General features: G+C 40.4%; 1 protein-coding gene across 8 annotated transcripts in view; it reads left to right on the top strand.

Moving 5' to 3' along the window:
• The window catches only part of PCDH15 (protocadherin related 15), a 979,840-nt gene that overhangs the window by 769,591 nt on the left and 197,170 nt on the right, over positions 1-13,079 (top strand). For all 8 annotated transcript variants that reach the window (XM_072995260.2, XM_072995261.2, XM_072995259.2 and 5 more), the window contains one exon: positions 12,451-12,579. In XM_072995260.2, the coding sequence (XP_072851361.2) occupies positions 12,451-12,579 (129 nt within the window). The remainder of the gene's footprint in view (positions 1-12,450; positions 12,580-13,079) is intronic.

The raw sequence follows: 13,079 nt of genomic DNA, 5'->3' as shown, positions 1-13,079 counted from the left end.
TGAATAAAACAAGCATGGGACCGAAACAGGCATCTTGTCTTTCTAATGCCTTTATCAGTCCTTCATAGCCACCCCAACAACAAATGAACTTTCTTTATTTATTTTATTTATTCCATTTATACCCCGCCTATCTGTTCATCGCGAACACTCTAGGCGGCTTTGAAGTAGGAGGGCTTGTTCATGGGGACATGGGCACCACTTTATCTACACTTGATTCCTAGCAGCTGTATGTTTGTCTAGGAAATAGCAGGGAACCTTTTCCATTGTGTTAGAGCTGTGATGAGTGTTAGGAGAACAAGCAGCAATAAGAAGCAGCTAAGTTAACTAGAGGATTTAGCCCCTGAAAATTGGGATGATTAGCAGAGAACATTTCCCCCTTTGGAAAGAAATCACAGCCACACTGTGTTCTAGGAAAATAAAAAAGCTGAAGAATTGAGACAGCAAAAATAATAGTAATCCAAGTTCTAGCTAAGTAAAGGTAGAGAGCTGTTGTCACTTTTGAAAACTCCCGGAGAAAGTTCAAAAGGACAAATCGAAGGAAGGAAAATGACATCAATATCCCTAAGACTATCAGTCGAATTGAAGGAAGGTCAGACTGGGTACAAGATGATCTAGGAAATCCAAGGAAGTCTTTTTTTTATTTACCTGCTCTTCCCTGTGCAAAGAAATGCTTCTTCTTCAGTGTAAGGTGAGTTGCATGTAGCCCCCAGTAACAATGAAGACCATCAAAAAATCCACTTGGTGTACTATTATTAGATCACAATACATGGTTGTCTGCACATATGAATGAATGAAGTCTGATAACCCCTCCTTGGTTACAATTACTAAATTCTTTTGTCTGACATTTCAAAATTTATTTGTGAAATGTTCTTTAACTAATGATTCTTAAATCCAGACTCAGGATCTTAATCCTCCCACCCCTTGTCATCAAGCCTCTTGTGCGCGCCTACTGCAAAGTATTTTTCTTTAGGATAAGATATTGATATGATAGAGCTGGAATAACACAGGACTGTGGATTTTATTGGCAAAAGTAGAGATGAATGTATTAACATAAAAGTAAATTTCAAAATCCATGCTGAGATGATATCTTTATTAAGCCAACCAAAAAGGTGCAAACAATTTCCAAAATACTATCTTTTCATTTAGGAAGATATTGGGGCAGAGGAGAGATAGAAGGGAGAGGTGAGTTTCCTTTTGGCATCTTCCCTTTGCACCTACATAGGATGGATGCAGGTTTGATTTCACAGTGGGAATTGACACTGTTTTAAATGGAGAAAATGTATACTTTTCACTTTTTAGAGAGTCTATGGGTTAGCTTGGATGAAATCTAACAAACTGCTGCTCAGACCCATTTCTTTGTCTGCAGCATCCATTCTCCATTATATGCTGAAACAGTATCTGGACTACACATAGATTTTTTGGAATTTGTGGACTACAGCCCCAGATTTCTGCAGAAGTTTTTCCCAGCCAGACGTGCGGCATTTAATCAAGAAATCAAAGTCCTGCCAGGCATTTTCAAGTTCTGAAGCTAATGAATTCAGACTGGCCACCATATTTATCTATTGGAGATCATAGGGGAGATGGGGTGAAGCCAAGGTAGAAGGCATTATGGATCTGGAAGTTTTTTGAGAGGCTTTCTGTGCATAGCCTAAAGAACAGTGACTACTACACCCATAGCACTTTGCAATTCACATAGAGTTTAGCTCTACTCACCCATTTCCCCTTCCAGAGTCTAAATTCATTACCTTCAAAATTTGAAGATAATGAATTTCAGGACTTTAAGTTCTTGATTAATGCTTGAAGAAGACAGCCTGAGGGAATTCCTGCAGACTTCAGGGGGTGTCATCATGAATTCTGAACATTAACATGCCTAATGCAGATACCAAGGACTTGAGAGTCAGATTTCACTGCTATCACTCTCATTTCTTCTCCCCTTACTTTTATTGTCTTGTCTGATAAAGAGGCATTATTCTTGAAAACTTGCATTTTGACTTTATGGGAGTCTTAGTAAGGGAATCACCTCAGTGCGGCTTTTAGATGTTATTGAGAAAGACATGAAAAGTAGAGTGGATTCAAACCTACTACTATTTATTGAATTTACTTTAAATGCCATTGTAGACTTTGCATGTTTATTTGATGATTTCATGAGCAAGCACTACTCTGTGAAAGAAAACATTACGCCAAAAAGACAGCAGTAAATATGCCATACCTGTTGTCTTATACTGTACCTGATTTACAAATTTCCCCAGAACGATATCTCGCCTGAAGCACAACTTTCTATATATTAGAAAGTTTAGTTCTTATACCCTTTTAGTTTCATTTTAGTTCTTCTACCTTTATTTAGTTTCAAACAAAATGTTTTGTGAGTAGAAAAAAGCATAATTCATAGGACTTGCATTTATTGGGACATCAGCAAGAATGTAATGAGCTGCAGAATGAGAATTCCTGCATCACTTGCTTAGCAAACTGCCACTGTAGCTATACCTTTTTGGTGGAAAGGTCACATTTGCATCTTTGTTTCTAATTACCGCACTCTATTTTGAGCCTCTGACTCTAATATGTAAAGTAGAAAGGAATACATAGAGTTTTTCTTTAGTAAGATGTGGGTTTCAAAGGTACATCTCACAGTTCAGAATCTTCTCTTTCTGGCAGTGCATTGTTTTCTGGCTCTTAATGAACATCTTACTCTGTTTATGAGTTCCATTCTCCATCTGAATACATACGTAGATGGAAATGAACAAGACGGTTGATAAAATACAATGACACTGTCTAATTATGCACAACTAACAGTAGCTAGATTCTAGAAGGGAATCCATACTTCCACCCTTCTCAAAAGGTGCACTGCATAAATTCAGTGGTATCCTAATGAACATTGGGATGGAAACAGAGATATAGTGTCAAACATAAAAGAGGAAGTGGGCTTATGCAGAAGGATCTCCCCTGACTGATAAGAATGTGATTCAGGTAGAAAAATTGATGTAGAAGACATTAGTGTTGTTGATCCACAGCTACAAGCTTGGTTCCACTGATGATAAGAATCATGGTTGAATGGGGCGTGCCTTTTTAAAAAAATGTTTTAAATAAAGAGTATGTTAGCGACAAATTGCGGAAATCCAGTAGAATCAGCAGAGTAATGTCCAGTCCATGCGGTCCAAATAAATTGCACACACAGGCAGATTCTCCGAACAATTTACAGGATAGCTTGTTGTGGGTTTTTCGGGCTCTTTGGCTGTGTTCTGAAGGTTGTTCTTCCTAACGTTTCGCCAGTCTCTGTGGCCGGCATCTTCAGAGGACAGCACTCTGTGCTCTTTTGTAGTTGGCATGGGAGTGCAGTATTTATGGCTGTAAGACAGGCTTTTGTCTTTTTCTGTAGATGGGTGATTAGTGTGTCTTGTTGTGGGTGTATTGTTGTGCTAAGGAGAAGAGATTATCTCTCGCTGTGGTTGATGGATGTCATTAGCTGGTCTTTTGTGTGTAGTGATCCCCTGTCCTTGTGGCTGGGTAGAGTTCGTTGACCTTTTGCACGCTGTATTTTTGAGAGCTAGGAGCTAAGTTTTGTTGAACTTCACACTTTCCTCTTTTTTGTTGAAGTTCTGCTGGTGTTGTGGATTTCAATGGCTTCCCTGTGCAGTCTGACGTAATGATTGCTGGTGTTGTCCAGTATTTCAGTATTTTGAAATAGAATTTCATGTCCAGTTTGTTTTAGGGCATGTTCAGCTACTGCAGATTTTTCTAGTTGTTTTAGTCTGCAGTGTCTCTCATGTTCTTTGATTCTGGTGTGGATGCTTCGTTTTGTGGTTCCAATATATACCTGGCCACAATTGCAAGGTATCCGGTATACTCCTGCAGTGGTGAGGGGGTCCCTTCTGTCCTTTGCTGACCGTAACATTTGTTGTATTTTTGTGGTGGACTTGAATACTGTTTGTAGGTTGTGTTTTTTCAAAAGTTTCCCCATGCGGTCCGTGACCCCTTCGATGTATGGCAAAAATACTTTATTTGTGGGAGGCTGTTTTTCTTCTTTAGTTTGGTGTTGTTTTCTTGGTTTGATGGCTCTTGTGATTTCATTTTTGGAGTAGCCATTTGCCTGTAGGGCCCAATTCAGATGGTTGAGTTCAGTGCTGAGAAACTGAGCTTCACAGTTCCAATTTGCTCGGTCTACCAGTGTTTTGATTATGCCTCTTTTTTCCTGTGGGTGGTGGTTGGAGTTTTTTGTGTAGGTAACAGTCTGTGTGGGTGGGTTTTCTGTAGATCTTGTGTCTACAGGATATATACAGGAGTGCAGTCTGGCAGCATGACAGGATAGTGTTAATCACAGAATAGGAAGATACATCTACTGTACAGGTTCACATATATACTTATGCACAACTGCCTGTGGCCAATCACATTAGACATTACATCATGCATGAATCAGCACTCATGAGTCATCATGACTCAGCATTACCACACACCTGTTCATCATGGCTGCTCATTAATACACTTTGTTCTGCTCAGGCCTGGAAATTTTCCTTGACAGAGTCCCTATGACATAAAAGAAACCACAGATTATTTTGCCAGGGAAGTGCGTTGGAAAGTGAAGTAAAACACTCTTCTATCATAAGGTTATTTAAGCACACATGTGAATCTCAATTTATTTCAATCATTTCTACATAGAGAACTTGAATCCAAAAAGTCTCAGAGGTCTTCCATTAAGGTATTCATGTTATATAGTTTGAATACCATGTCATAGACACATTATTTATCATTGTAAAAGAACATATTTTCCACACTCCATTTTCCCCCCAATTTTCATGTGGGGGATAGCAGCTTTGGAAAGAAATGGAAACTGTTTCCCCCCCCCCCCATTTTCCCATTCCCCCCCCAAGTATTCCCATCTCTATGCATATGTGAACCTTCCAGAGTAGACACGTTCTAGATTGGCGGTATATAAACAAACAAACAAACAAACAAACCTCTCAGTCACTGCAAATTGCCCCATTGTGTAACTGGTGGAGATGGTAGGAGAGGTGACAGCAGCAACAAGAGTTGCAGCCAGGGGAAGGAGGGAGGGGAAGGAGGGAGGGGAAGGAGGGAGGGAAGGACGGTGTCTGAGGGGAAGGGGAGAACACAGCTAGTCCTTCTCTCATAGCCACTCCTTACTCCTGCTGTGGGTTATTTCCCTCCTTGGCAAGCAACCTCTCTGTCTTACCATTTGCCTGGGCTGTGTGTGTGCAAACTTCCTTTCCTTACCTTATTCATCCCCACTTTTCCGCCCCAGGCAGCCTTTTGTGGTACAAAGTTTAAAATGGGCAGAGAAAAGGCAGGAAAAATTGGTGGGGCTGCTTGGGAAAACTGGGCAGCTGATGGCAAACCGAAAATGTCACTTCCCTCTCTGTGTGTATTATTTATTTATTTTTATTTATTTATTTTATTAGATTTATATACCGCCCATCTAGAACATGTTTACTCTGGGCAGTTTACATATAAGATAAAAAATAAACTGAGGTAAAATCCAGATTAATCACAAATCCAAGATGGGGAAAGGGAAAAAAAAAGAAAAAGAAGAAAGAGTTGGGGGGGGAGGAAAAGGAGGGTAGGCTAGGTAATGGCTGTAGGGAAAACCTACCTGTATAGCCATATCTTCAAGCTAGTCTTGAAGGCCCACAGCAAGGGAGCCAGGTGGCTCTCTACAGGTAAGTTGTTCCATAGGTGAGGGGCCACTGCCGAGAAGGCCCAATTTCTAGATTTTTCCCACCGGGCCTCTCTTGGCATTAGGCCCCTCAGCCGCTCGGCCTGACTGGAGAGAGTGATATGGGTAGAACTGGGCGGAAGAAGGCGCCTTGCCAGGTATTGAGGTCCTAAGCCATTAAGGGCAATGTATATAATGGTAAGCAGCTTGAAATTAATGCGGAATCGATCAATAGGTAGCCAGTGTAAGGTGGCCAACGTGGGGAAAATATGGTGAAATCTTTTCACCCCTATTAATAGCCTGACCGCCATGTTCTGGACCATTTGGAGCTTCCGCATCAGTCTCAAGGGAAGCCCCACATGGTGAGTGTCACAGTAGTCTATTCTTGAGACTACGAGCGCATGGACCAGTGTGGTGAGCACCCCCGTGTCTCTATAGGGAGGCTGCTGGGTGATCCATCGAAGAGGTAAATGGGCAGACCAAACCATGGATGCTACTTGGGTCTCCATGGTAAGTGCCGGGTCAAGATGGACCCCCAGACTGCGAACTGAATTCTTTGTGGTGAGAGTCACCCCCCCAAAAGAGAGGGAGTTCCCAAAACCTCTGACTCTCATACGGTTTGCTACAGACAAGCAGACATGGATTTCTGGAACCATGTCCTGTGATCTGATGAGACCAAGATAAATTTGTTTGGTTCAGATGGTGTCAAGCGTGTGTGGTGGCAACCAGGTGAGGAGTACAAAGACAAGTGTACTCTACAGTCAAGCACGGTGGTGGGAGTGACAAGGAGTGAAACAGAAACAATAGATAGACACACACACACACACACACGCAGAGAGAGAGAGAGAGAGAGAGAGAGAGAGATCAACAATAAAGAAAAACAGATGTGTGATAAAACAGAAAATTTCCCATCAGCGAAGCAGGATAATGTTGAAAAATGCTGCTCTTGCCCCATATTTCTTTACAAAATAAAGTCATAGTGGATGGTTAGATATTAATGGGGGGGAGATGTGAAATCAGTGTTGCTTTTCTAGCAGATTTGTGGTGCCTTCTTTCAGCTGCTAAATATGGAAATTAGCAAGTAAAGTTGTAAAGGGACATGTTATGATGATCCAGCTTACAGCTGGATTTCAACTCTTTTGCACCAGGACAGAATCCTTTTCTCCTCTACAGTCACAAAGATGGCAGAATACACACAAAATTAGACCTGCATTGCAGACATTCTGTCGTATTGTTACCCAAACAGTTGTAAACAATTTCAACAAATTTTAGCCACAAAAGATTCTATAAGAAATCCCAATAGGCTGCATTAACAGAATTTAATCACATGAAGTACTAGTTTCCCTTTATTCAGCACTGGTTAGGCCTCATCTTGAGTTCTACATCCAATTCTGGATAGCACACTTTAAGAAGGCTGCTGACAAACTGGAACAAGGTTGAGGGCAGCAAGGATGATCAGGGGACTTGCAACCAAGCTCAGTGATGAAAGACTGAAAGAAATGGGCATGACAACACTTTTCAAATACTTGCAAGATTGTCATACAGAGGAGGAGCAGATTCTGCTCTCGATTATCCCAGAGTGCAGGGCATATAATAATGGGCTCAAGTTACAGGAAGCTAGATTTCCTGGTTCCTAGTCACTTCACTTACTTGTTTGCCCCTTGAGGCACCCAATAATTGCCATTCTTCACTTGAGTAAAGGCACAGAGACTTCAGTCATTTAGAACAGTGGTTCTTAACCTTGGGTTACTCAGGTGTTTTTGAACTGCAACTCCCAGAAACCCCAGCCAGCACAACTGGTGGTGAAGGCTTCCGGGAGTTGCAGTCCAAAAAACACCTGGGTAACCCAAGGTTAAGAACCACTGATTTAGAACACTGGTTCTTAACCTTGGGTACTCAGGAGTTTTGGACTGCAACTCCCAGAAGCCTTCACCACCAACTGTGCTGGCTTGGGTTTCTGGGAGTTGTAGTTCAAAAACATCCAAGTAACAAAGGTTAAGAACCACTGATTTAAAGATGGTAGGACTGAAAGGTAGAATTACAGCATTTGAAGTCATCACTATAATAAGAAGGTGGCCAAAAAACAAGAGGAGGGAGACTCTCCTTTTTGCTTCTTCTGGAGATAACATATACAGTGATTCCTCGACTTACGAATGTCCCTACTTATGACCATTTTGAGTTACGACCAGCTCCGCCGCAAAATTTTGCTTCTACTTGCGCCTGGAACTTCCACTTACAAACAGAAAAAAGGCAGGGAAAAAGGCGGGAAATTCATATTTCTCACTGTAGGTGGCAATGAAGCTGCTTCTTTGTAGATCTTTTGCCACAGCAGTTAGAGAGTGTGCATCAGAGGAGGCGGCTTGGGACTGCCTTCTGAGTGTGTGTGTGTGTGTGTGTGTTTGCAGGGAAGCTTTGGGCTTCCTGGTAAGGTAAGGTGCTATTTTCTGCTTTTTAAAAACTGTTGTGGGTGGTTTCGCAGCGTGGTTTTGAGCTGGGGGGTTTATATTTCTGTGCTGTGATGGAGTCTTGGGGGGGTTGTTTTTTTGTTCCCCCATTTCTGATGGGTATTGGAGTTATTTGTCGCTTTTTGGAGTGTTTTTTCGCATTTCTGATGGGTCTTGGGGGTTTGTTTATTTTTTTGTTTTTTCCCCATTTCCGATAGGTCTTGGGGGTTTGGTTGTTTTTGTGGGGGTTCCCCATTTCCGATGGGTCTAGGGGATTTGTTTGTTTTTTGGCTTTTTTTACCCCATTTCCTATGGATCTTGGGGGTTTGGTTGCTTTTGGGGGGTTCCCCATTTCCGATGGCCTTGTGGGGGTTTGTTTGCTTTTTGGCTTTCTCCCCATTTCTGATGGTTCCTGGGGGTTTAGTTGCTTTTGGGGGGGTTCCCCATTCCTGATGGGTCCTGCATGCTTCCCTTGCTTTTTCCTTTGTTTTCTTTGCATTTCTGACCTGCCCCCTGTGTTCTCTGTGCATTTCCGATCTGCTCCATTTGTTTTCTGTGCATTTTCAATGGGTCTTGCATGCTTGATTTCTTTTCTCCCCCCCCCCGACCGGTGTTTCCAATGAGTCTTGCGGGGGGGGTTGTAATTATTTTCTTTGGCTGGAATGGATTAATTGCATTTCAATACATTCCTATGGGAAATGGTGCTTCAACTCATGACCATTTAGAGTTACGTCCATCTTCTGGAACGGATTATGGTCGTAAGTGGAGGCACCACTGTACTGTAAATCTTCCGTCAGTCATAGCTATAGGGTGACTATAGCAGTGGGTAACAGAGAAAGCCTCGTCTGATGCTTCACATCACAGTCCTTCACTGCAAAATCATCACCTTTCGACCTAAACCCAGCCTTTAGGCCTGCTTTGTCTAATCTAATGTTTCTCTGTATATAAACCCTAACACAAAATGATGAAATAAATGATCTGTAAAATAGAGGGAAGAATGAATGCCTTATTGTCACTCAAATTTGAGCCTCCTTTTCCTGGCAAATTTCTCATACTTTTAACTCTTACACATTATAATAAAAGTGGTGTGAGTTGTAAATGGTTATCTGACCTCCAGTTGGAGTTCTAAAGTATTTCAGGTTGTAGTTAATATGTAACACACTTCAGTCTCAGTAAAAATTCCAGTGCCCTCCCTGGAAGAAACATTAATTTCCCCCTGAGTGAGGCCAATCTGCTGACAACTAGAGCATGTCAATTGTTGTTGTTGTTGTTGTTTCTACTTATATGCCACCCTATAGTGCTAGAGCACTCTCTGGGCAGATTACACCATAATTATGCAAACAAAGCTTTGCCTTGCAACAAGATAACTCATTTTACCAGCCTCAGAAGGATAGAAAGCTGAGTCAACCTTGATTTGGCTGCATAGACCCATCAGGATCAAACTGAAATTCTAAAGACAGCAATCAGACAATGCCTTTGCTGGAGCAAACAAACCCACCCTCAGAGTGGTCCTATACAGACCTTTCTGAGTCCCTATCAGGGGCTTCTACTTTTTTTTTTTTTTTTTTTTGGTGTGGGGAGGATCACTCTTTGTTTGATCTGTTTCCAGCATGTGTGATTGCTGGAAAAGGACTTTCAAGGCTTCTTCTGGTTAGAATCTCTGATATTGTGCAGTGGCTTGATAATTGATCCACTTCAGGACATCAGATATTGAACACTTCCTCTGCTTCTTGGTGGAGGGTAAGGAGAAGTGATATTTTAAAAGAAAGAAAGAAAGAAAGAAAGAAAAAGACTGTAATAGACCATTGCTGATGTGATACATCACTTATATTTGTTTTTAAATCTTCATCTTGTTTGAAAAGCCAGTCGAGAAACTGCCTGCAGCCAATTCCAATTTCAATTCCTCGTGGCGCAGTGGTTAAAACGCTGTACTGCAGCTAAAACTGTGCTCATGACCTGGGGTTCAAATCCCAGGTAGCCAGCTCAAGGTTGACTCAGCCTTCCATCCTTCCGAGGTCGGTAAAATGTGTAGCCTGTATAATTAAATTGTAAACCGCCCGGAGAGTGCTTGTAGTGCAATGGGGCGGTATATAAGTCCAATCAATCAATCAATCAATCAATCAATCAATCAATCAATCAATCAATCAATCAATCAATCAATCAATCAATCAATCAATCAATCCCACTCCCCCAACCAACAATTTAATTAACATGTTAATAATATTAATTCCATTAGTTAAATTTTTCAAATGTTAAATGTTAATACCAATAATTAATTTTCCAATTTCTAATATCTGATATTAGCAAATAAATTCTTAGTCCTAAAATTCCAAGCTCTGCTCATGACAGTATTTATAGGAAATTATATATTGGCTGAAATTCTGTTGCTTAGCATAGTAAATTGCAAGTGCAATAGACCCACTGAATCGGTGAATATTTAGTGAGTCAACTCTATATGTTCCATTGATTCGGTAGGCCTACTCTTGTTGCAACTGACCACACTAAACAACAGGATTTCAGCCAATGTCTTGGAAAACTTCATAAATAACTGAAGCACCTTTCCCATTTATTTCTTTTTTTATATATGTTCACTGATTTGAATTTGTAAAAAAATAAGACTGTAATACTGAAAAAAATTAGATTTTAAAACTTACTGCATTATAAAATATGCCAGATTCATAATTAGAAGCAAAGCTTCTTTAAGAGGTAAAAGATGTTTGCCTTTTCCACAACTAGGTTTCTGCAGCTATGTAAGTTGCAAATTAGCTTCCTTTTATTTGGTCATTTTTCATCCAGAAAATAAACAATGGGCTTTAATTGCAAGTTGAATTAGCATGCATAATTCATCAGAAAATGCCTGTTCTTCAGCCATGCTTCTTACATCCAATTCACATGTCACATTTGCTTCTCTTAGGCTGAAAACGTATATTCACAGTATTCTTATTTTCTAGCTGAAATCCTATTGCTAAGTTAAGTGAAATCACATAGTTGCATAAGCAGGTTACTGCTAATTAAGAAGGAGCTGTTAACATTCTTGATTAGGCTAAAGCAGACCTGGGCAAAGTGTGGCCCGAGGGCCACATACGGCCCGCAAGCCACTCCTGTCCGGCCCGCAGACAGTTTTGAACATCAAAACCATTTATAGCTTTTTGTCTAAAGTTGATCAGTTGCTTATCTTTAACATACCACAAAAATCTCTTTAGTATTTGTGAAGATTAATACGTTTAAAATAAAAACAATCATCACATCACTGTTTCATTTTATTTTTAAGTAAAGTTGGTTTGGCCCCCAAACACAGTTCAGATTTTTCATGTGACCCCCCTATAGAAATTAATTGCCCACCCCTGGGCTAAAGGCATGAACTAGCAGGGATTCACTGCTGCAATATACTGTACATGATTTGACTTAAGGATGTGTGAATCATCAATTCTGGCCATTATTAAATCCCTGCATATTGGATCGTAACCATTTGTACTGCTTGCAGTCTGCTCAGTCTTCATGGCTCCTATGAAATGCTTAGGTCTGAGTTTCCCAAGGTGGGTGTTGTAGTGCTCCATGCCCCTTGCAGTGCCCTGCAGCTCCCTGGTGCACCACAAAACTAGCCAGAAGCAACACAGAAGCTTTTCTTTGTTTTCTTTACCAAGCCAGCAGGGGTACTGGTGCTACTCTTCCAGCTCCAGCTTTAGCTCCTTTGTGCTTCTTTGTTTCTTGCTCCACCCTACACCCTTGCTGCTCTTCCTGCTCTGCCACCGTTGCCTCTACCACTCAGAGGAGCCACAAGTGGAAGAAGTTTGGAAACCACTGGCCTAGGGTTTATGGATGCCTGTACATGTATATACACATAAAGACCCACTGTTAGCAGGAATTTGTATATTTTTTTTTGAGGGGGGGGATTAAGTAGGGACTATTATTCAAAGGCTATGCACATTTAGTTCCCTGAATTGGTATAAAACAGGTTCATAAATTTTCTTCTGTTCTAGATTGCTAGATGAGTGATATGATTTGCTAAGAAGCCAGGAGTTCTACAAAATATTTTTCAAAAGAAAGGATAGATAATGTGAGCATCATTCATTCATTCATTCATTCATTCATTCATTCATTCATTCATTCATTCATTCATTCATTCATTTATTTATTTATTTATTTATTTATTTATTTATTTATTTATTTATTTATTTATATGCCGCCCACACTACCCAAAGGTCTCAAAGAACATTTGAGAACTGAGTTTATCCAGGAATACAAATATACCTTTAATCCCAGTCCCACCATTAACATGACAGAAATATGGAGTAAAAACTCTGGATTAATCATTATTTTCATTTATTCTTTTTCCTACAGACATCAACTGCTACAGTCAACGTGGTTGTAACAGATGTAAATGATAATGGGCCTATCTTTGATCCTTTTCTACCTAAGAACCTTACAGTCCAAGAAGAGGAAGCCAATGCATTTGTTGGGCAAATCAGGGTAGGCTAATCTCACGTCTGCTCATAGGGAAGTTGACCATAATGGCTAAATTCATTAAAACTGCCAGATTATCCAATAGATTTTTCCAGCAGCTTTCAAATATAAAATTCTGCCTTCTTGTTGGTTGAAAAATCTGTGTTTTATATTTCAGTTTTGTTATTTGGCTTGCTGCAGAAATGCAAATTAAACTTATTTCCATGAAACTTCCATGTGGCAAAAAAAATCACATCTGAATTGTGAGAATATAAAATGAAATTTAGTAAAGAATGGCTGAACCTCAGCTTGTGTTCTTTGGGGATACATAGGAGTTTTCTGGTACTATTATTCTTTTGCTGGAGAAAGCTAAAGGATATAGATGTCTAGTTTCCCATCTATTGTCTAGATTCATGGGTCTTTTCAGTCTTCTGTGACATTTGATTTTTATTTAAAGCTGTTCAAGAATATCTACTTTGTAGCTGTTGGAGACATTTAAGCTGTGACTGAAGTTCACACCAAGTCTG

The sequence above is a fragment of the Pogona vitticeps genome, chromosome 3 (assembly GCF_051106095.1).
Source record: "Pogona vitticeps strain Pit_001003342236 chromosome 3, PviZW2.1, whole genome shotgun sequence".
Taxonomy (NCBI): Eukaryota; Metazoa; Chordata; class Lepidosauria; order Squamata; family Agamidae; genus Pogona; species Pogona vitticeps.
The sequence above is the reverse complement of the archived record's forward strand: the minus strand, read 5'-3'. Positions and strand labels throughout refer to the sequence as shown.